Here is a 23,728-nt window from a genome sequence, read left to right as displayed (position 1 = left end):
GCACGGGTAGCAGCACGAATCTCTGCCTGTCTGACCGACATCTCTCAGTGGATGTCTGACCGACATCTCTCAGTGGATGTCTGACCGACATCTCTCAGTGGATGTCTGACTGACATCTCTCAGTGGATGTCTGACTGACATCTCAGTGGATGTCTGACTGACATCTCTCAGTGGATGTCTGATTGACATCTCTCAGTGGATGTCTGACTGACATCTCTCAGTGGATGTCTGTCTGACATCTCTCAGTGGATGTCTGACTGACATCTCTCAGTGGATGTCTGATTGACATCTTTCAGTGGATGTCTGATTGACATCTCTCAGTGGATGTCTGACTGACATCTCAGTGGATGTCCGCTCACCACCTGAAAATTAACCCGGACAAGACTGAACTTCTCCTCCTTCCAGGAAAAGGCTCTCCCACCCACGACCTGACTATTAACTCTACAAAGTCACGACTTTTTGCTGTGCTGGCTCCTCATTGGTGGAACGAGCTCCCCATTGACATCAGGACAGGAAGTCTCTACATCTTCTACTGGAAACTAAAAACACAACATCACGTCACAACACAACGCTCAATTCAATCCAATTCAGTTTATTTTGTATAGCCCAAAATCACAAATTACATATTTGCCTCAGAGGGCTTTACAATCTGTACACATACAACATCCCTGACCTTTGACCTCACATCGTATCAGAAAAACCCTTTCAACGGAAAAAAAGTGAAGAAACCTTCAGGAGAGCAACAGAGGAGGATCCCTCTCCCCGGATGGACAGATGAATAGATGTCATGTGTACAGAATGAACAGAGTTACAGAGTTACATAAACACATTACATGAATATGACGGAATGTATGAATAATGAGATAATTAGTAGTAGGCATGGACCACGATCCAGACCTCCACAATCCCTGAAACAGAAGGAGGTAGAGAGGAGTGGGGGGGGCCTCGCGAAAGAGGCCGGACCAATGAGGCCAGGCCTTTGAGGCAGGAGGCACAGAGAAGGAGGCCAGGTCCAGGCCAGGGGCTGGATGCAGGAAGTCAGGACCCAGGACCAGCTTCAGACACAGGACTCTAGGAACCACGAGTAGCCCCGTATTTAGTGAGCGCAGCTCTCTAGTGGGGCAATATGGTACTACAAGCTCCTTAAGATATGATGGTGCATCACCAATCAAGGCTTTGTAGGTTACGTCACAACACAATCCCAGATGTTATTGGGGGATTTGCAGGGTTCACCTGGACAAGTAACCAGACTACCAGAGGACTGACGCATACAGACAACCATTTATGCTCACATTCACACCTACGGGGAAATTAGTGCCTCCAGTTAACCTGAGCAACATTTCTTTGGAATGTGGGAGTAACCGGAGAACCCAGAGGGAACCCACGCTGCCACTGGAGAATGTGCAAACTGTGAGACGACCAAGTAAATAGTTCTTAACGTGGAACTGTTGGAGTCAAGCTTCATGCAAGAGGTGGAGCTAGGGATTGTTTGTGAAGAGAATCAATGGGTCTTATTGAAGGAGGTTAAAGCTAAATAATAGAAGACGTGAGCTCTTGAGAATTATTAGTGTGAGAATTTGTACTAACTGAACATATTTGTCAGTTAGTGAAGTATCTGGGCGGCTCCTCCGCCTGTGGGTGTTTTCTTCTCCTTCAGTTTAGTTAGAACAACTGAACATGGAGGATGTGCTCTGGTATTTCCGACGACTCCTTCACCATGAAACCGCCACAACAATTGAATAGAAGGAAGCGCTGCTCGCTGACTTTTCCTCCCCACGAACACTCACTTCCCTTCCTCTGCTCATCTGAAGCTGGAGGACGCATGAAGGAACATGGACGCCCTGCTTCTGCTTCTATTCATACTACTGATACCCAGCTGTGTGTGTAAGTACTGCACTGGCGATGGGGTGGTCTGGGTCTGGGTCTGGGTCTGGGTCTGGGTCTGGGTCTGGGTCAGAGATTTGGTGATCACAGATTCTGAGGAGCTTCAGATTACAGGGTAAAGATGTAGTACTAGTACCGAGCAGTACTAAATGTACTGATGTGGAAAAGTACAGGAAACAACGGGGTATCATATGTTGTGTTTAGGGACATTGACTCTACAGTAGTTTTTAGTACAAAGTACAAACAGAGTACCTGATGTGTCGGTGCGGTACAACTTTGCTCTGTTTGTTCACCAGAAAACATTAAAACTAAGTTTATATAATGAGAGCTCCATTTTATAAACTTTTTCTGATTATTAATTTAGTTTCAGTATTAAGTCTTTTACTGCGTTGTTAAATAATAATAATAATATATAATATACCTAACAATACACAGTCAAATTGTGCCACTGTGCCAAATCCATACAAATATATGTATATATATACCTACATATTTGAATATATATCTGTATGTGTATGTGTATATATATATATATATATATATATATATATATATATATATATATATATATATAATTCTTCATAATGACTACTTTGGAACTATTAGTCTTTTAGTCCTTTAAGTACATTTTGATAATACTGAAGTAAGAAGTAAAAGACTACTTATTCCACCACTGATGAGATGACTTGAATATTATTAATATCTAAATGAATGGACTAAAGTTATGTTTTGATGGAAGAAATATGATACTTTACAATAATAACAGCAATAGCACTACTTAAATTATAATAACTATTATAATGTATTATACTAGTTATTGTAATGCATCATAATGTGACTGAGTTACTCTGCTCAGTGCTCATTGTATTCTTTAAGTGAAATAATATTCCTGAATAAAGTTCATGAACAGAAAATGTGAATGAGGTAACAAGCGTTCATTAAAATGACGTCAACCACGACAAAAGGAGCATCTAGAATGTGACATGTCTTTGTTTTGATGTGAACTCTCTCTCCTCAGCTGGTTTCCTCCTCATGTTGACCCCAAAGAGGTTGTGTCTCCTCGCCCAGAGTCAGGTGGTACTCCTGGGACGCTGTGATGTCACAAACCCCGCCCAACAGTGGGCGTGGCTGGGCGGTGCCCGGCTGGTGCACACTCAGTCCTCCAGGTGTCTCTGGGCTGACTCCTCTCCCTGGATGCCGGCCCACGCCCGCCCCACCAGACTGAGCGCCTGCAGCAGAGCGCCGGCGTGGAGCTGCTTCACCAACCGAGCGTTGGGATTGGCTGAGACTCACATATACCTGAAGAAACCGGGGTCCCGGGTCGTGATGGGGGGGGACCTGCAGAAGTACGAAGTGGACTCAGGGGGGACTCAGCTGATCACATCTCTCTGTCCCCAAAGCGGTGAGGAGACCCAGGACACACATGTAGCCCAGGGTCTGTCAGTATACAGACCCTGGGCTGTATGATACTCTGTATTATACTGAAGTACTTTGACTTGACACAGTATTTATATACTTGGGTACTTCTTTCACCACTGATGAGATATTGTGAATATTAATGATAAAGTGATAAAGAGTCGTATAAGTATAATCTGTGGAGAAACATCACTTCCTGTCAGCTCCTGTAACTGGACTCAATCTCTGTGAAAGAATAAAGTGAGATGAAGTTTACCTGACAGGCTACCTGCTAAACATCAGCGTCTCTCAACAGGAAGTCAGTTCTCACTTCCTGTCATTGTTAGTTCCCTCAGGCAGACAGGAAGAACGTCAGCGCTGTGCTTCCCGTCTCCTGTTCATCTCTTCTCTTAGTTTTCTGTGCAGATACATCGTTATAAGGTCAGATATGGAAGCTAAACATAAACTTTTTGGACACTTGATTTATGTGACATTTATTATGTTTTCGGTGAAGCCAGACCGAAGCATGTTTGTATTCATTTTAAATGGTTGGATCTTGTTTGGTGATCAACACTTTCATTTCTTATGCTGAATAACTCACAGAAAGACGTTCTAGTTCATAAACACTGGAGAACACAGCTGATGCCAAGAAGCAGCACAATGAGGGGACATTGTTGGTGTTGTACACATGGAGTAATTACACAAGTAGTTGATTGGATTAGTCTGGTCGACGATTTAAAACCACAGCACAGCAAACAAGACCAAAATCACAAGTGATTTAAAGGATTTGATGAATTGCTTTGGCTGAGAGTCTCATTACTAGAAGGAGACACATTTCTGACTGCTCTTCAAGTTGTTTAAACATAAATCTGGTGAAACATGGAAACATTCCTTTCTACTGTCCATCAGGGCTTTATTGGTCTAAACTAAATTCCTGAAAGTGATTAAAACAAAAACACCAGACTGACAGAGTAACTTCCTAAAAACTCTTATTTAGGACGCACTCACACAACTGCTTCTTACTTTAACATCTACAAAATAATTCAAAGTGAAGTTCTTTTCTCCTCATTTTTCAGACACCACTTCAGTCGCCATCTTCTTTTCACCCACACTTCAACCACTCGGACTCTCCAGCACCGTCTTCGCCATCACAAGTCCTGCCATAACCTTCACGAACCAACGAGCATCCAACTCAGCAAACGCCCACCGGAGCACCAGAGATGTCACGTCCTCAGAAGTGCACAGTTCAATCAGTAATGGAGCCTCAACACATGTGAGCGATATCATCAAACCTCCAACCAGGAGGTCGGTAACGACAGACTTCAGTCCTGATGTTTCAACTTCAGTCACAGAGCTGTCAGCTCTAAGTGACAGCCATATTGTTTCCTCAAGTCCGGCTGCGTTCACCTCAGTCCAATCCACTGAAGTTTTGGAGAGTTTGTCAGCTACACATGTTCTTCAACGTGGGACCTCCTCCTCCTCAACTAGCAATGATCCAGAGTCTGTAACGGCAATTGTGACTCTGGTTTCCTCCACAGCTTCCTCAGAGACAACTGACCTTCTGGGCACATCAGAAGTCACCTCCAAGGTCATCTATGAGGTCACGTCTGAGGTCCCTGTCACCTCTGAGGTCACCTCCGAGGTCCTACTCACCTCTGAAGTCCCAGTCACCTTCGAGGTTAGCTCTAAGGTCATCTCCAAGGTCCCAGTCACCTCTGAGTTCACCTCTCAGGTCACCTCCGAGGTCCTACTCACCTCCGAGGTCCCAGTCACTTCTGAGTTTACCTCTCAGGTCACCTCCAAGGTCCCAGTCACCTCCGAGATCCCAGTCACTTCTGAGTTCACCTCTCAGGTCACCTCCGAGGTCCTACTCACCTCCGAGGTCCCAGTCACTTCTGAGTTCACCTCTCAGGTCACCTCCGAGGTCCTACTCACCTCTGAGGTCCCTGTCACCTCCGAGGTCCTACTCACCTCTGAAGTCCCAGTCACCTTCGAGGTTAGCTCTAAGGTCATCTCCAAGGTCCCAGTCACCTCTGAGTTCACCTCTCAGGTCACCTCCGAGGTCCTACTCACCTCCGAGGTCCCAGTCACTTCTGAGTTTACCTCTCAGGTCACCTCCAAGGTCCCAGTCACCTCCGAGATCCCAGTCACTTCTGAGTTCACCTCTCAGGTCACCTCCGAGGTCCTACTCACCTCCGAGGTCCCAGTCACTTCTGAGTTCACCTCTCAGGTCACCTCTGAGGTCCTACTCACCTCTGAGGTCCCTGTCACCTCCGAGGTCCTACTCACCTCCGAGGTCCCAGTCACTTCTGAGTTCACCTCTCAGGTCACCTCCGAGGTCCTACTCACCTCTGAGGTCCCTGTCACCTCCGAGGTCCTACTCACCTCTGAAGTCCCAGTCACCTTCGAGGTTAGCTCTAAGGTCACCTCCGAGGTCCCAGTCACTTCTGAGTTCACCTCTCAGGTGACCTCCGAGGTCCTACTCACCTCCGAGGTCCCAGTCACCTCTGAGGTCACCTCCAAGGTCCCAGTCACCTCCGAGATCCCAGTCACTTCTGAGGTCACCTCTGAGGTCACCTCCGAGGTCCCAGTCACCTCTGAGGTCCCTGTCACCTCTGAGGTCAGCTCTCAGATCACCTCTGAGGTCCCAGTCACCTTCGAGGTCATCTTTGCGGTCCCAGTCACCTCTGAGGTCCCGGTCACCTCTGAGGTCAGCTCTCAGGTCACCTCTGAGGTCCCAGTCACCTCTGAGGTCCCAGTCACCTCTGAGGTCCCGGTCACCTCTGAGGTCAGCTCTCTGGTCACCTCTGAGGTCACAGTCACCTCCGAGGTCCCCTTTGAGGTCCCAGTCACCTCTGAGGTCCCAGTTACATCTGAGATCACCTCTGAGGTCACCTCTGAGGTCCTGGTCAGCTATGAGGTCAGCTCCGAGGTCCAGGTCACCTCCGAGGTCATCTCTGAGGTCAGCTCTGAGGTCAGGTCTGAGGTCAACTCCGAGGTCCCTCTCACCTCCGAGGTCAGCTCTGAGGTCAGGTCTGAGGTCACCTCCAAGGTCCTACTCACCTCTGAGTTTCCGGTCACCTCCGAGGTCCCACTCACCTCTGAGGTCCCGGTCAGCTCTGAGGCTACTGTTGGTTTATCTGTGATTTCTGACACTGAGTCAAACCAAGATACAACTTCTATAACACATTCAGTTCCTAACAAGAACCTTTCACCTGCATCCAACACCACTGCACCTCCTCTTACAACTGCTTATGTGCCTACAACAATAGACATGACGTCTACATCCGTCATGGAGATGCATCCTCCATCAACTTGGAAACCCCTGCCGAACATTTCTCAAACTTCAGCCGAAATAATCACGTCGCTGCCGACTGTCTCCACTGTTCATCCAGAAGGTCGACCAACATCTCCAACAGCCGGGGTGGCGTCTCCAGAAAGAATCCCCACCTCATTCACACCTGTAACAACACCTACATCCACTCCCACACTTTCAACCACAGAGACTGCAGCCACAACGACTACAGCCATGACAACTATCAAAACCACACCACCCACTACTCCATCCACCACCACAACCAGAACAACACTGGTTGCTCCAACAAGTAGAACAACAACTCCACCTCAGCCCACGACTTTGGCATCAACCACCACAACACCTGTAAGTGTTTACTGCTATTATTCAATTATGTTATGCTTAATTTCCAAGCGAAAAACCAACTCGTCAAATAAAAACAACGGTCTCCTGGGTGAAAGTCCTGTGTTTGTTTGACATTGGTGGCTCTAAGTGTCCCCGAATAATACTGCCTGTACCAAACATTCACCCGTTCATCTAACATTCACCCGTTCATCTGACCTTCATCCGTTCATCTGACCTTCACCCGTTCATCTGACATTCACCCGTTCATCTGACATTCACCCGTTTATCTAAGATTCACCCATTCATCTAACATTCACCCGTTCATCTAACATTCACCCGTTCATCTAACATTCACCCGTTTATCTAACATTCTCCCGTTCATCTGACCTTCATCCGTTCATCTGACATTCTCCCGTTCATCTGACCTTCATCCGTTCATCTGACCTTCACCCGTTCATCTGACCTTCATCTGACATTCTCCCGTTCATCTGACCTTCATCCGTTCATCTGACATTCACCCGTTCATCTGACCTTCATCCGTTCATCTGACCTTCACCCGTTCATCTGACATTCACCCGTTTATCTAAGATTCACCCATTCATCTAACATTCACCCGTTCATCTAACATTCACCCGTTCATCTAACATTCACCCGTTTATCTAACATTCTCCCGTTCATCTGACCTTCATCCGTTCATCTGACATTCTCCCGTTCATCTGACCTTCACCCGTTCATCTGACATTCACCCGTTCATCTGACCTTCACCCGTTCATCTGACATTCACATGTTTATCTAACCTTCACCAGTTCATCTGACCTTCACCCGTTCATCTGACATTCACCCGTTCATCTGACATTCACCCGTTCATCTGACCTTCACCCGTTCATCTGACATTCACCCGTTTATCTAAGATTCACCCATTCATCTAACATTCACCCGTTCATCTAACATTCACCCGTTTATCTAACATTCTCCCGTTCATCTGACCTTCATCCGTTCATCTGACATTCTCCCGTTCATCTGACCTTCACCCGTTCATCTGACATTCACCCGTTCATCTGACATTCACCCGTTCATCTAACATTCACCCGTTTATCTAACATTCTCCCGTTCATCTGACCTTCACCCATTCATCTAACATTCACCCGTTCATCTAACATTCACCCGTTCATCTAACATTCACCCGTTTATCTAACATTCTCCCGTTCATCTGACCTTCATCCGTTCATCTGACATTCTCCCGTTCATCTGACATTCTCCCGTTCATCTGACCTTCACCCGTTCATCTGACCTTCACCCGTTCATCTGACATTCACATGTTTATCTAACCTTCACCAGTTCATCTGACCTTCACCCGTTCATCTGACATTCACCCGTTCATCTGACATTCACCCGTTCATCTGACCTTCACCCGTTCATCTGACCTTCACCCGTTCATCTGATATTCACCTGTTCATCTGACCTTCACCCGTTCATCTGATATTCACCTGTTCATCTGACATTCTCCCGTTCATCTGACCTTCACCTGTTCATCTGACATTCTCCCATTCATCTGACCTTCACCTGTTCATCTGACCTTCACCCGTTCATCTGACCTTCACCTGTTCATCTGACATTCTCCCGTTCATCTGACCTTCACCCGTTCATCTGACCTTCACCTGTTCATCTGACCTTCACCTGTTCATCTGACATTCTCCCGTTCATCTGACCTTCACCCGTTCATCTGACCTTCACCTGTTCATCTGACATTCTCCCGTTCATCTGACCTTCACCCGTTCATCTGACCTTCACCTGTTCATCTGACCTTCACCTGTTCATCTGACATTCTCCCGTTCATCTGACCTTCACCTGTTCATCTGACATTCTCCCGTTCATCTGACCTTCACCTGTTCATCTGACCTTCACCTGTTCATCTGACATTCTCCCGTTCATCTGACCTTCACCTGTTCATCTGACATTCTCCCGTTCATCTGACCTTCACCTGTTCATCTGACATTCTCCCATTCATCTGACCTTCACCTGTTCATCTGACATTCACCCGTTCATCTGACCTTCACCTGTTCATCTGACATTCTCCCGTTCATCTGACCTTCACCCGTTCATCTGATATTCACATGTTCATCTGACCTTCACCTGGTCATCTAACATTAACCTGTTCATCTAATATATATATATATATATATACATACACATAAACACATATATAGGTGTATGTATGTAGGTGTGTCTGTAGGTGTGTCTGTAGATGTGTCTGTAGATGTGTCTGTGGGTGTGTCTGTAGATGTGTCTGTAGGTGTGTCTGTAGATGTGTCTGTGGGTGTGTCTGTAGGTGTGTCTGTGATGTGTCTGTAGGTGTGTCTGTAGGTGTGTCTGTAGATGTGTCTGTGGGTGTGTCTGTAGATGTGTCTGTAGATGTGTCTGTGGGTGTGTCTGTAGATGTGTCTGTAGGTGTGTCTGTAGATGTGTCTGTGGGTGTGTCTGTAGGTGAGTCTGTAGATGTGTCTGTAGGTGTGTCTGTAGGTGTGTCTGTAGATGTGTCTGTGGGTGTGTCTGTAGATGTGTCTGTAGATGTGTCTGTAGGTGTGTCTGTGATGTGTCTGTAGGTGTGTCTGTAGATGTGTCTGTAGATGTGTCTGTGGGTGTGTCTGTAGGTGTGTCTGTAGATGTGTCTGTGATGTGTCTGTAGGTGTGTCTGTGATGTGTCTGTAGGTGTGTCTGTAGGTGTGTCTGTAGATGTGTCTGTTGTTGTGGAGCGTAAACGAGGTGAGTTAAGTTTCAGACTCTAGGCCGATGATTGAGGCACCAGGTTGCTGAAGGGCAATGACCAGAAGATCATGTTATGATACTTGCAGGGGCATTTACCTGCTCGAGATATAATAACAAAATAACAAAATTAACAAAATAATATTTACAATAAGGATATCTTTATTATTAATAATAATATATTGTAATCATACATGTAATAATGATAATTATAATTAAATTCAGACCTATGAGGATCACCTGTGGTGGTGTCATTTCCTGTTCCAGACTTCCTGCTGCTCCGTAAACATCACAGACGTCAGCTCGAGCTCCCGTTCCGTCGCGGTGACATTCACCTCCGCCGGTGTCTCTTGTACCTTCAACCTGACCGCTGATGGGGAATCAGGGGCCGGTGTCTCTGGTTGTGACCCGGATGGAGAGTCCAAGAACAGCTTCACCTGTCGGATCCCGGGTCTGGATCCCGGAACCTTGTACTGTTTAACGCTGATGTCTAAGGAGGACGGAGAGAGGAGACACGTGTTTGTGCACACAGGTGAGTTGAAATGTCTTTATTATCATTGAAGTTCCTTTAATTATGTAAATATTAAAAATAACATCAACAATAATAACAATTATTATAACAATCATATAATATTATTATAACAATCACATAACATAAGAAGCAAATTAGCACTACAAGCTTTGTAGAGTCAGACTCTCAGGACATAAACATAATTAAAACAGGAGCGATATTAACATAAAAAGAAAAAACAAGGTGAACTGATAATGAGTTATATTTCCATAGAAACAGTCAATTCAAGAAACAGAAGTGTGATTCATGATAAAAGCAAAAAAGTGAATCAGTCATTATGTCCACACAAAGCATTTTTAATACAACATAGTTTACAAGCTGACAATCTTTGTTGGTGCACACCTGCCTCCTGTCTCCTGTCAAATGTCACCTGTTACCTGTCTCCTGTCAAATGTCACCTGCTACCTGCTACCTGTCTCCTGTCAAATGTCACCTGTTACCTGTCTCCTGTCAAATGTCACCTGCTACCTGTCTCCTGTCTCCTGTCAAATGTCACCTGTTACCTGTCTCCTGTCAAATGTCACCTGCTACCTGTTACCTGTCAAATGTCACCTGCTACCTGTCTCCTGTCTCCTGTCAAATGTCACCTGCTACCTGTCTCCTGTCAAATGTCACCTGCTACCTGTCTCCTGTCTCCTGTCAAATGTCACCTGTTACCTGTCTCCTGTCAAATGTCACCTGCTACCTGTCACCTGCTACCTGTTACCTGTCAAATGTCACCTGCTACCTGTTACCTGTCAAATGTCACCTGCTACCTGTTACCTGTCAAATGTCACCTGCTACCTGTCTCCTGTCTCCTGTCAAATGTCACCTGCTACCTGTCTCCTGTCAAATGTCACCTGCTACCTGTCTCCTGTCTCCTGCTACCTGTCTCCTGTCTCCTGTCAAATGTCACCTGCTACCTGTCTCCTGTCAAATGTCACCTGCTTTCTGTCTCCTGTCAAATGTCAAATGTCACCTACTACCTGTCTCCTGTCAAATGTCACCTGCTTTCTGTCTCCTGTCTCCTGTCAAATGTCACCTGCTACCTGTCTCCTGTCAAATGTCACCTGCTTTCTGTCTCCTGTCTCCTGTCAAATGTCACCTGCTTTCTGTCTCCTGTCTCCTGTCAAATGTCACCTGCTACCTGTCTCCTGTCAAATGTCACCTGCTTTCTGTCTCCTGTCAAATGTCAAATGTCACCTACTACCTGTCTCCTGTCAAATGTCACCTGCTTTCTGTCTCCTGTCTCCTGTCAAATGTCACCTGCTACCTGTCTCCTGTCAAATGTCACCTGTTAGTTTCTAGGGTTGGACATTGTTGATTTCTAGGGTTGGACATTGTTAGTTTCTAGAGTTGGAAATTGTTAGTTTCTAGGGTTGGATATTGTTAGTTTCTAGAGTTGGACATTGTTAGTTTCTAGAGTTGGACATTGTTAGTTTCTAGTGTTGGACATTGTTAGTTTCTAGAGTTGGACATTGTTAGTTTCTAGTGTTGGACATTGTTAGTTTCTAGGGTTGGACATTGTTAGTTTCTAGGGTTGGACGTTGTTGGTTTCTAGAGTTGGACATTGTTAGTTTCTAGAGTTGGACATTGTTAGTTTCTAGGGTTGGATATTGTTAGTTTCTAGAGTTGGACATTGTTAGTTTCTAGAGTTGGACATTGTTAGTTTCTAGTGTTGGACATTGTTAGTTTCTAGAGTTGGACATTGTTAGTTTCTAGTGTTGGACATTGTTAGTTTCTAGGGTTGGACATTGTTAGTTTCTAGGGTTGGACGTTGTTGGTTTCTAGAGTTGGACATTGTTAGTTTCTAGAGTTGGACATTGTTAGTTTCTAGTGTTGGACATTGTTAGTTTCTAGGGTTGGACATTGTTAGTTTCTAGGGTTGGACGTTGTTGGTTTCTAGAGTTGGACATTGTTAGTTTCTAGGGTTGGACATTATTAGTTTCTAGGGTTGGACATTGTTAGTTTCTAGGGTTGGACATTGTTAGTTTCTAGTGTTGGACGTTGTTGGTTTCTAGAGTTGGACATTGTTAGTTTCTAGAATTAGATATTGTTGATTTCTAGAGTTGGACATTTTTAGTTTCTAGGGTTGGACATTATTAGTTTCTAGGGTTGGACATTATTAGTTTCTAGGGTTGGACATTGTTAGTTTCTAGTGTTGGACGTTGTTGGTTTCTAGTGTTGGACATTGTTAGTTTCTAGGGTTGGACATTGTTAGTTTCTAGAGTTGGACATTGTTAGTTTCTAGTGTTGGACATTGTTAGTTTCTAGGGTTGGACATTGTTAGTTTCTAGTGTTGGACGTTGTTGGTTTCTAGAGTTGGACATTGTTAGTTTCTAGAATTGGATATTGTTGATTTCTAGAGTTGGACATTTTTAGTTTCTAGGGTTGGACATTATTAGTTTCTAGGGTTGGACATTATTAGTTTCTAGGGTTGGACATTGTTAGTTTCTAGTGTTGGACGTTGTTGGTTTCTAGTGTTGGACATTGTTAGTTTCTAGTGTTGGACATTGTTAGTTTCTAGGGTTGGACATTGTTAGTTTCTAGAGTTGGACATTGTTAGTTTCTAGTGTTGGACATTGTTAGTTTCTAGTGTTGGACATTGTTAGTTTCTAGGGTTGGACATTGTTAGTTTCTAGGGTTGGACATTGTTAGTTTCTAGGGTTGGACGTTGTTGGTTTCTAGAGTTGGACATTGTTAGTTTCTAGAATTGGATATTGTTGATTTCTAGAGTTGGACATTTTTAGTTTCTAGGGTTGGACATTATTAGTTTCTAGGGTTGGACATTATTAGTTTCTAGGGTTGGACATTGTTAGTTTCTAGTGTTGGACGTTGTTGGTTTCTAGTGTTGGACATTGTTAGTTTCTAGTGTTGGACATTGTTAGTTTCTAGGGTTGGACATTGTTAGTTTCTAGAGTTGGACATTGTTAGTTTCTAGTGTTGGACATTGTTAGTTTCTAGTGTTGGACATTGTTAGTTTCTAGGGTTGGACATTGTTAGTTTCTAGGGTTGGACGTTGTTGGTTTCTAGAGTTGGACATTGTTAGTTTCTAGAGTTGGACATTGTTAGTTTCTAGTGTTGGACATTGTTAGTTTCTAGGGTTGGACATTGTTAGTTTCTAGGGTTGGACGTTGTTGGTTTCTAGAGTTGGACATTGTTAGTTTCTAGAATTGGATATTGTTGATTTCTAGAGTTGGACATTATTAGTTTCTAGGGTTGGACATTATTAGTTTCTAGGGTTGGACATTGTTAGTTTTTAGGGTTGGACATTGTTAGTTTCTAGTGTTGGACGTTGTTGGTTTCTAGAGTTGGACATTGTTAGTTTCTAGAATTGGATATTGTTGATTTCTAGAGTTGGACATTGTTAGTTTCTAGAGTTGGACATTGTTAGTTTCTAGTGTTGGACATTGTTAGTTTCTAGTGTTGGACATTGTTAGTTTCTAGGGTTGGACATTGTTAGTTTCTAGGGTTGGACGTTGTTGGTTTCTAGAGTTGGACATTGTTAGTTTCTAGAGTTGGACATTGTTAGTTTCTAGTGTTGGACATTGTTAGTTTCTAGGGTTGGACATTGTTAGTTTCTAGGGTTGGACGTTGTTGGTTTCTAGAGTTGGACATTGTTAGTTTCTAGAATTGGATATTGTTGATTTCTAGAGTTGGACATTATTAGTTTCTAGGGTTGGACATTATTAGTTTCTAGGGTTGGACATTGTTAGTTTCTAGGGTTGGACATTGTTAGTTTCTAGTGTTGGACGTTGTTGGTTTCTAGAGTTGGACATTGTTAGTTTCTAGAATTGGATATTGTTGATTTCTAGAGTTGGACATTTTTAGTTTCTAGGGTTGGACATTATTAGTTTCTAGGGTTGGACATTATTAGTTTCTAGGGTTGGACATTGTTAGTTTCTAGTGTTGGACGTTGTTGGTTTCTAGAGTTGGACATTGTTAGTTTCTAGTGTTGGATATTGTTAGTTTCTAGAGTTGGACATTGTTAGTTTCTAGAGTTGGACGTTGTTGGTTTCTTGAGTTGGACATTGTTAGTTTCTAGAATTGGATATTGTTGATTTCTAGAGTTGGACATTATTAGTTTCTAGGGTTGGACAATGTTACTTTCTAGAATTGGACATTGTTAGTTTCTAGAGTTGGACATTGTTAGTCTTTAGAATTGGATATTGTTGATTTCTAGAGTTGGACATTATTAGTTTCTAGAGTTGGACATTGTTTTTCAATTCAATTCAGTTTATTTTGTATAGCCCAATATCACAAATTACAAATTATCCTCAGAGGGCTTTACAATCTGTACACATACGACATCCCTGACCTTTGACCTCACATCGGATCAGGAAAAACTCCCCAAAAATAACCTTTGACAGGGAAAAAAGGGAAGAAACCTTCAGGAGAGCAACAGAGGAGGATCCCTCTCCCCGGATGGACAGAAGAATAGATGTCATGTGACCAGATGAACAGAGTTACAGAGTTACATAAACACATTACATGAATATGACAATGTATGAATGGAACTCCAATCCATGAAACAGAAGGAGGTAGAGAGGAGGGGGGCGGGGCATCAGCAGGGGCCATGGCCATGCCGCATCAGCCGGGCCGAGGCAGGAGGCATCAGACACCGCCAGGTCCAATGGACCCTATGAGACGTGAAGTCACAACGACTCCGGGGAGGAAGCAGAGTTAATAAGGTGCAATGGAGAGATGTAAATTCATCCATAAGTAGAGAGAGAAGAGGAGATAGGTGCTCAGTGTATCCTAAAATATCCCCCAGCAGCCTATAAGCCTATAGCAGCATATCAAGGGGCTGGACCAGGGCAAACCTGATTCAGCCCTAACTATAAGGACAAGTCTCAGTCAAAGATAACTAGAGATTCTTTACAGTGGTGTTGGATGCCAGGGCAATGCCATCTACAGAAACCACATCACCAGATAATTGATCTCTGAGGTGTTCAGGGCCAGTAAAATAACTTCAGTTTTGTCTGAGTTTAACATCAGGAAGTTGCAGGTCAGTTTCTAGAGTTAGACATTGTTAGGCAGCAGGACGCAGAGTGTCCCCAGGGAGGAAACATTATGAACAGCAGGTCACAGTTCAGTGTCGTGGGTCTTACTCTTTATCCTGCCCCCCGTCTCTTATTCTTCTTCCTGTTCAGCTCCAGGAAAACTTCTTTCAACCTTCACACACACACACACACACACACACACACACATATACATACATACTGTATATATATACATATATATGTATATATATATTATGTATATATATATATATATAGTGTTATTTATATTATGTATTTATTTTTATATATATATATCTGTATGTATACACATATAAAATGACCCCCCGCCCTTCTGTCTTGTCTCAGACCCGGTCGGTCCGGCTAGGCTGGTGGTCCAGCTGGACCAGGCTCAAAACCAGTCTGCAGGCCACAGTGGTTCTCCGGGTCTGCAGGTATCCTGGTCTCGTTCTGCAGGTCACGTGGACTGGTATGACGTGACTCTGGAGGACTCCAGTTCCGGAACCACATTTAGGACCAGAATCATGGACTCAGCAATCCCCCGGTCTGGTTTCAGCTCTTTGGTCCCCGGGACTACATACATCGTCAGCGTAGTGGCTTCAGCCGGGAACAAGACCGCCCCACCTGTCCACAGGAGGGCCTCAACAGGTGAGACAAACCTGGACACTCAGACTCCTGTGGTCCTTCAGGGGGGACCACATGACACCTTTTATTTTGACAGACACTAACCACCTGTCTCTGTCATCTTTTTAATTCAATTCAGTTTATTTTGTATAGCCCAATATCACAATTTTTTCGAATTTGCCTCAGAGGGCTTTACAATCTGTACACATACGACATCCCCGTCCCAGGACCTCACATCGGATCAGGAAAAACTCCCCAAAAATAACCTTTGACAGGGAAAAAAGGGAAGAAACCTTCAGGAGAGCAACAGAGGAGGATCCCTCTCCCCGGATGGACAGAAGAATAGATGTCATGTGACCAGATGAACAGAGTTACAGAGTTACATAAACACATTACATGAATATGACAATGTATGAATGGAACTCCAATCCATGAAACAGAAGGAGGTAGAGAGGAGGGGGGGCGGGGCATCAGCAGGGCCAATGGGAGGCCGGCTCACCAGCATCAGACACCTCCAGGTCCAATGGACCCTATGAGACGTGAAGTCACAACGACTCCGGGGAGGAAGCAGAGTTAATAAGGTGCAATGGAGAGATGTAAATTCATCCATAAGGAGAGAGAGAAGAGGAGAGAGGTGCTCAGTGTATCCTAAAACATCCCCCAGCAGCCTATAAGCCTATAGCAGCATATCAAGGGGCTGGACCAGGGCAAACCTGATTCAGCCCTAACTATAAGCACTATTAAAGAGGAAAGTCTTAAGTCTACTCTTAAATGTGGTGACTAGACACTAACCAACTGTCTCTGTCCTCCAGACATAAACCACCTGTCTTTGTCCTCCAGCACCATCGACTGTCCACAATCTCCAGGTGGCATCTTTGTCCTCAGACAAGCTCCGTGTGTCCTGGCGGAGCGGTCCGGGCCGAACTGAGCTCTTCAGGGTTCTGCTGACGGATCCGGACCGGGTTCTGTGGAAGAACATCTCTCTGCCGAACACCGAAACCTCCACTGAGCTGGACGGGCTGCGACCCGGCACCCTATATGCCGTCACCGTGGAAACAGAGGCTTTCGGCCTGAAAAGCCGCACCTCCAAACAGGCGGTCACAGGTAGATATTATGGGATGACTGGACAGGTAGAAGTTAAACGCTACATGAACACATCTTTATACTTAGTTTTATACAGATGTCTCAGTCTATAGTCTTTGTTTTATTGATAGGTCCCTGTCGAGTCTCAGTCTGGAGTCTTTGTTTTAACGATAGTTTGCATTTGTGTCTCAGTCTGTAGACTTTGGTTTAATGATAGTAATCCGTCATCCATCCATCCATCCATTATCACCCGCTTATCCGGGGTCGGGTCGCGGTGGCAGCAGGTTCAGCAGGCCGACCCAGGCTTCCCTCTCACCCGCAACACTTTCCAGCTCATTCTGGGGGATCCCGAGGCGTTCCAAGGCCAGCCGGGAGATATAATCCCTCCAGCGTGTCCTCGGTCTTCCCCGGGGCCTCCTACCAGTTGGACGTGCCCGGAAAACCTCTAATGGGAGGCGTCCAGGAGGCATCCTGACTAGATGCCCGAATCACTTCAGCTGACTCCTTTCGACACGAAGGAGCAGCGACTCGACTCCAAGCTCCCCCCTGATGTCCGAGCTCCTTACCCTATCTCTAAGGCTGAGCCCGGCCACCCTACGGAGGAAGCTCATTTCGGCCGCTTGTATCCAAGATCTCGTTCTTTCGGTCACGACCCAGAGTTCGTGACCATAGGTGAGGGTTGGAACGTAGACCAACCAGTAAATGGAGAGCTTTGCCTTCCGGCTCAGCTCCCTCTTCACCAAGACGGACCGGTACAGCGCCTGTTTTACTGCTGCAGCCGCACCGATCCGCCTGTCGATCTCCCGCTCCACCTTACCCTCACTCGTGAACAAGACCCCGAGATACTTGAACTCCTTCGCTTGGGGTAGGCAGTTTGCCCCCACCTGGAGGGAGCAATCCGCCGGTTTCCGGCAGAGCACCATGGCCTCAGATTTGGAGGGGCTAACTCTCATCCCTGCCGCTTCGCAGTCGGCTGCAAAACACCCCAGTGAATGCTGGAGGTCACGGTTCGAGGAGGCAAACAGGACCACATCATCCGCGAACAGCAGAGAGGCGATCCCGAGACTCCCGAACCGGATCCTCTCCGCCCCCTGGCTGCGCCTAGATGTCCGTGACAGGATCCTCTGCCAGACGTTCCCAGTTCACCCTCACTACACGTTTGGGCTTGCCAAGTCTTTCTAGCCGAGTCCCCCGCCATCTGATCCAACTCACCACCAGGTGGTGATCAGTTGACAGCACTGCTCCTCTCTTCACCCAAGTGTCCAAGACATACGGCCGCAGATCAGATGATACGATTACAAAGTCGATCATTGATCTCCGGCCTAAGGTGTTCTGGTACCAGGTACACTTATGAGCCACCTTATGTTCGAACATGGTGTTCGTTATGGACAAACTGTGGCTAGCACAGACAACAACAAAACACCATTCGGGTTCAGATCGGGCAAGCCGTTCCTCCCAATCACGCCCCGCCAGGTTTCTCTGTCATTGCCCACGTGAGCGTTGAAGTCTCCCAGGAGAACTATGGAGTCGGCAGGCGGCGCCCTTTCCAGGACCCCTCCCACCGACTCCAAGAAGGCCGGATACTCCGAAATGCTGTTCGGTGCATAAGCACAAACAACAGTCAGAGCCTTACTCCCCGCAACCCGTAGGCGCAGGGAGGCGACCCTCTCGTTCCCCGGGGAAAACTCCAACACAGCAGCGCTCAGCCGGGGGCTCGTGAGTATCCCCACTCCCGCCCGGCGCCTCTCACCCTGGGCAACTCCAGAAAAGGACAAAGTCCAACCCTTCTCCAGGAGCTTGGTTCCAGAGCCCATGCTGTGCGTGGAGGTGAGCCCAACTATATCTAGCTGGTACCGCTCCGCCTCCTGCACCAGCTCCGGCTCTTTCCCCGCTAGTGAGGTGACGTTCCACGTCCCTAGAGCTAGTCCATGCCGCCAGCGATCGGCCCGCCCAGGTCACCCGCCTGGTCTACATAGCACCCGACCCCGATAATTCTCCCTGCGGGTGGTGGGTCCACAGGGTGACTGCTGCTCCATGATGTTTTTTCGGGCTGAGCCCGACCGGGCCCCATGGGCAAAAGCCCGGCCACCAGATGCTCGCCGACGAGCTCCCCTCCTGGGTCTGGCTCCGGGAGGGTGCCCCGGTTTCCCTTGTCCGGGCAAGGTAGCTTCAGTCCGTGGGCTGCTTATCATCAGGGTTTATTGAACCGCTCTTAGTCTGGGCTCTCCCCCGAGACCTGTTTGCCTTGGGAGACCCTACCAGGGGCTGATGCCCCGGACAACATAGCTCCCAGGATCACTAAGCCACTCAAACTCCTCCACCACGTTAAGGAGGAATCGCCACCGTCATGACTGTTTTAAAGATAGTTCCTTGTCGTGTCAGAATTCAATTCAATTCAGTTTATTTTATATAGACCAATATCACAAATTACGAATTTGCCTCAGAGGGCTTTACAATCTGTACACATACATCCCTGTCCCAGGACCTCAGTCTTTAGTCTTTGTTTCAAAGATAGTTCCCTGTCTTGTCTCAGTCTATAGTCTTTGTTTCAAAGATAGTTCCCTGTCTTGTCTCAGTCTATTGTCTTTGTTTCAAAGATAGTTCCCTGTCTTGTCTCAGCCTATAGTCTTTGTTTTAATGATAGTTCCCCATCTTGTCTCAGTTTTTAGTCTTCGTTTTAACGATAGTTCCCCGTCTTGTCTCAGTCTTTAATCATTGTTTTAACAATAGTTTGTGTCTCAGTCTATAGTCTTTGTTTTAATGATAGTTCCTCATTGTGACTCAGTCTTTAATCTTTGTTTTAACAATAGTTCCCTGTCGTGTCTCAGACTGTACTCTTTGGTTTAATGACAGTTCCCCGGCGTTGTGTCTCAAACTACAGTCTTTCTTTTAAAGATAGTTCCCCGTTGTCTCTTAGTCTTTTGTGTTTGTTTTATGATAGTTCCCTGTCTTGTGTCAGTCTCTAGCCTATAGTCTTTGTTTTAATGATAGTTCCTCGTCCGTCACTCAGTCTTTATATATATTATATATATTTCTTTTATTCCAGACTCATGAATCCATAAAGCAACAAATACAACAACAATATATAAAATACAATACAATACAAGGACACAGGTCCAATAACTGCAGTTAAAAAGTTCTTTAGTCATTTGTTTTAACGATATTTTGAAGGCCTGGTGTGATACATTGCATATATAATCTAAACCCCACTTGCAGTCCCAGCACTGGTCTCAGATCTGAGGTTGGACAACAACGGCAGCTCTGACAGTCTGCAGGCCTCCTGGGTGTCACCTGTCGGCGGCATGGACATCTACCTGGCGACTCTGACGGGTTTGGGTTTGCCCACTCAGGAGCGCCGTCTACATCCCAATATTACCCAACTGGTATTTGGCGGTCTGACCCCTGGTCGCAGCTACCAGCTGTGTATCAGGACAACCGCCGGAGGACAGAGCTCAATGGCCAGGACCAGCGGGAGGACAGGTAAAAGTTAAACAAACCAAAAAGACATCTTTATTTTTATACAGAAGTCTTAGTATATAGTCTTTGTTTAACAATAGTTCCCTGTAGTGTCTCAGTCTTTAATCTTTGTTTTAACGATAGTTCCCTGTCGTGTCTCAGTCTATAGACTTTGTTTTAACAATAGTTCCCCTGAGTGTCTCAGTCTATCGTCTTTGTTTGAACGATAGTTCCCTTGTCCTGTCTCAGTCTATTGTCTTTGTTTTAATGATAGTTCCATGTCGCGTCTCAGTCTGTAGTCTTCTTTTTAACAATAGTTCCCTGTCACGTCTCAGTCTATTGTCTTTGTTTCAAAGATGGTTCCCCGTCATGTCTCAGTCTTTAGTCTTGGTTTTAACAATAGTTCCCTGTCGTGTCTCATTCTATAGTTTTTGTTTTAACAATAGTTCCCTGTCGTGTCTCATTCTATAGTTTTTGTTTTAACAATAGTTCCCTGTTGTGTCTCATTCTATAGTTTTTGTTTTAACGATAGTTCCCTGTCGTGTCTCATTCTATAGTTTTTGTTTTAACAATAGTTCCCTGTCGTGTCTCATTCTATAGTTTTTGTTTTAACGATAGTTCCCTGTCGTGTCTCATTCTATAGTTTTTGTTTTAACAATAGTTCCCTGTCGTGTCTCATTCTATAGTTTTTGTTTTAACAATAGTTCCCTGTCGTGTCTCATTCTATAGTTTTTGTTTTAACAATAGTTCCCTGTCGTGTCTCATTCTATAGTTTTTGTTTTAACAATAGTTCCCTGTCGCGTCTCATTCTATAGTTTTTGTTTTAACAATAGTTCCCTGTCGTGTCTCATTCTATAGTTTTTGTTTTAACGATAGTTCCCTGTCGTGTCTCATTCTATAGTTTTTGTTTTAACGATAGTTCCCTGTCGTGTCTCAGTCCCTCAGCCGGTGCCGTCTCTCTCCATGACGCCCCTCAGTGACAGCAGCACCCTGAAGCTCAGCTGGACGCCCCCCAGAGGAGATTGGGAGAAGTACAGTGTCCTTCTGAGGGACGGCTTGGTGGTCCTGGTGAACCAGAGCGTCAGTAAACCAAGCCGACTTCACCTCTTCTCCGTCCCCGGTCTGGTGCCGGGTCGACTCTATGGGGCAGAGGTCACGGTTCACAGTGGCTTTCTGGGTAACACGGCTCACTGCCAGGGGCAACTGGGTGAGTTCACCTTCACACCTTTTATTATTTCTTATTTCTTCCATTCTTATATTAAATAATAATGTCTTGCAGCCCCTCGTCCCGTGCAGCAGCTGCTCGTCCGTCACGCTGATGAAACCACGCTGAGTGTCTTCTGGAGTCCGCCAGTCGGAGAATGGGACGGCTTCACTGTGCTCCTCAGACAGGCGAAGCCCATCACCATTGTGGATCAGAAAACCCTCTCCTGGGGGTCCAGAGATTGCACCTTCAACACCCTCACCGCAGCCCGCCTTTACGCCGTCAGCGTGACAACCAACAGTGGCAACCTGACCAGCAGTCAGGTTTCCGTGACGGCTTGGACCAGTACGTCCGCTTCATTGGCTTCATTGGTTCATTGGTCCACACGACACATTTCCACTTTGTTACTGGTTTATAGTGAAAATAGTCTGCTGGTGGTCTGCAAGCATCCAACCACAGAGTCAAGATGTAAAGTGTCCTTGTATCCTTGTGTCCTCATGTCCTTGTGTCCTGGTGTCTTTGTGTCCATGTGTCCTCAGGTCCGGCCCCGGTCACCAGGCTGCAGGTCTCCAGCCACGGCAGCACCGACAGCCTGCAGACGCAGTGGGACCGGGTCTTTGGAGACCTGGATTCGTATCGGGTCCTACTGGTCCAGGACAGCAGTGTCATCAAGAACCAGAGTGTGTCGGCTGAGACCTCCAGCATCGTCTTCCACACTCTGAGGCCCGGAGCTCTGTACCGAGTGGTGCTGACCAGCGTCAGGGCCGGACAGACTTCCAGACAGACTGTAGCCGAGGGACGCACGGGTGAGAGGGTGTGAGTGTGTGTGAGTGTGTGAGCGTGAATGTGTGTGTGTGTGTGTGTGTGTGAGCGTGAATGTGTGTGTGTGTGTGTGTGTGTGTGAGCGTGAATGAGTATGAGTGTGTGTGAGTGTGTGAGCGTGAATGTGTGTGTGTGTGTGTGTGTGTGAGCGTGAATGTGTGTGTGTGTGTGTGTGTGTGAGCGTGAATGAGTATGAGTGTGTGTGAGTGTGTAAGCGTGAATGAGTGTGTGTGTGTGTGTGTAAGCGTGAATGAGTGTGTGTGAGTGTGTGAGCGTGAATGAGTGTGTGTGTGTGTGTGTGTGTGTGAGCGTGAATGTGTGTGTGTGTGTGTGTGTGTGTGAGCGTGAATGTGTGTGTGTGTGTGTGTGTGTGTGAGCGTGAATGAGTATGAGTGTGTGTGAGTGTGTGAGCGTGAATGAGTGTGTGTGTGTGTGTAAGCGTGAATGAGTGTGTGTGAGCGTGAATGAGTGTGTGTGTGTGTGTGTGTGTGAGCGTGAATGTGTGTGTGTGTGTGTGTGTGTGTGTGAGCGTGAATGTGTGTGTGTGTGTGTGTGTGTGTGAGCGTGAATGAGTATGAGTGTGTGTGAGTGTGTGAGCGTGAATGAGTGTGTGTGTGTGTGTGTAAGCGTGAATGAGTGTGTGTGAGTGTGTGAGCGTGAATGAGTGTGTGTGTGTGTGTGTGAGCGTGAATGAGTGTGTGTGTGTGTGTGTGTGAGCGTGAATGAGTGTGTGTGTGTGTGTGTGTGAGCGTGAGTGTGTGTTTTTGTTTCTTTATTTAAAAGAGAATCTTTGTTTGTTTGTAACAGGGACTGAAGCTCTCATTTCACTTAAGCACTGTATTTTAATTTTGTTAGACCTTAGTGCTGATAGAGGACTCATCTCTGTACTGGTCTTGTTAGACCTTAGTGCTGATAAAGGACTCATCTCTGTACTGGTCTTGTTAGACCTTAGTGCTGATAAAGGACTCATCTCTGTACTGGTCTTGTTAGACCTTAGTGCTGATAAAGGACTCATCTCCATACTGGTCTTGTTAGACCTTAGTGCTGATAAAGGACTCATCTCCGTACTGGTATTATTAGACCTTAGTGCTGATAAAGGACTCATCTCTGTACTGGTCTTGTTAGACCTTGGTGCTGATAAAGGACTCATCTCTGTACTGGTCTTGTTAGACCTTAGTGCTGATAAAGGACTCATCTCCGTACTGGTCTTGTTAGACCTTAGTGCTGATAAAGGACTCATCTCTGTACTGGTCTTGTTAGACCTTGGTGCTGATAAAGGACTCATC

At 45.9% G+C, this 23,728-nt stretch overlaps 1 protein-coding gene across 1 annotated transcript in view; it reads left to right on the top strand.

The window, feature by feature from the left end:
- The first annotated feature begins 1,631 nt into the window (after positions 1-1,631).
- The window catches only part of LOC117732295 (receptor-type tyrosine-protein phosphatase beta-like), a 62,784-nt gene continuing 40,687 nt past the window's right edge, over positions 1,632-23,728 (top strand). The window contains exons 1-10 of the mRNA XM_034535156.1: positions 1,632-1,884; positions 2,903-3,286; positions 4,356-6,940; positions 9,950-10,214; positions 15,602-15,901; positions 16,718-16,981; positions 20,177-20,440; positions 21,354-21,623; positions 21,696-21,965; positions 22,160-22,426. Coding sequence (XP_034391047.1) covers positions 1,833-1,884; positions 2,903-3,286; positions 4,356-6,940; positions 9,950-10,214; positions 15,602-15,901; positions 16,718-16,981; positions 20,177-20,440; positions 21,354-21,623; positions 21,696-21,965; positions 22,160-22,426 — 4,921 coding nt within the window. The 5' untranslated portion in view covers positions 1,632-1,832. The remainder of the gene's footprint in view (positions 1,885-2,902; positions 3,287-4,355; positions 6,941-9,949; positions 10,215-15,601; positions 15,902-16,717; positions 16,982-20,176; positions 20,441-21,353; positions 21,624-21,695; positions 21,966-22,159; positions 22,427-23,728) is intronic.

This window comes from Cyclopterus lumpus, chromosome 6 (genome assembly GCF_009769545.1).
Source record: "Cyclopterus lumpus isolate fCycLum1 chromosome 6, fCycLum1.pri, whole genome shotgun sequence".
Taxonomy (NCBI): Eukaryota; Metazoa; Chordata; class Actinopteri; order Perciformes; family Cyclopteridae; genus Cyclopterus; species Cyclopterus lumpus.
The sequence above is the reverse complement of the archived record's forward strand: the minus strand, read 5'-3'. Positions and strand labels throughout refer to the sequence as shown.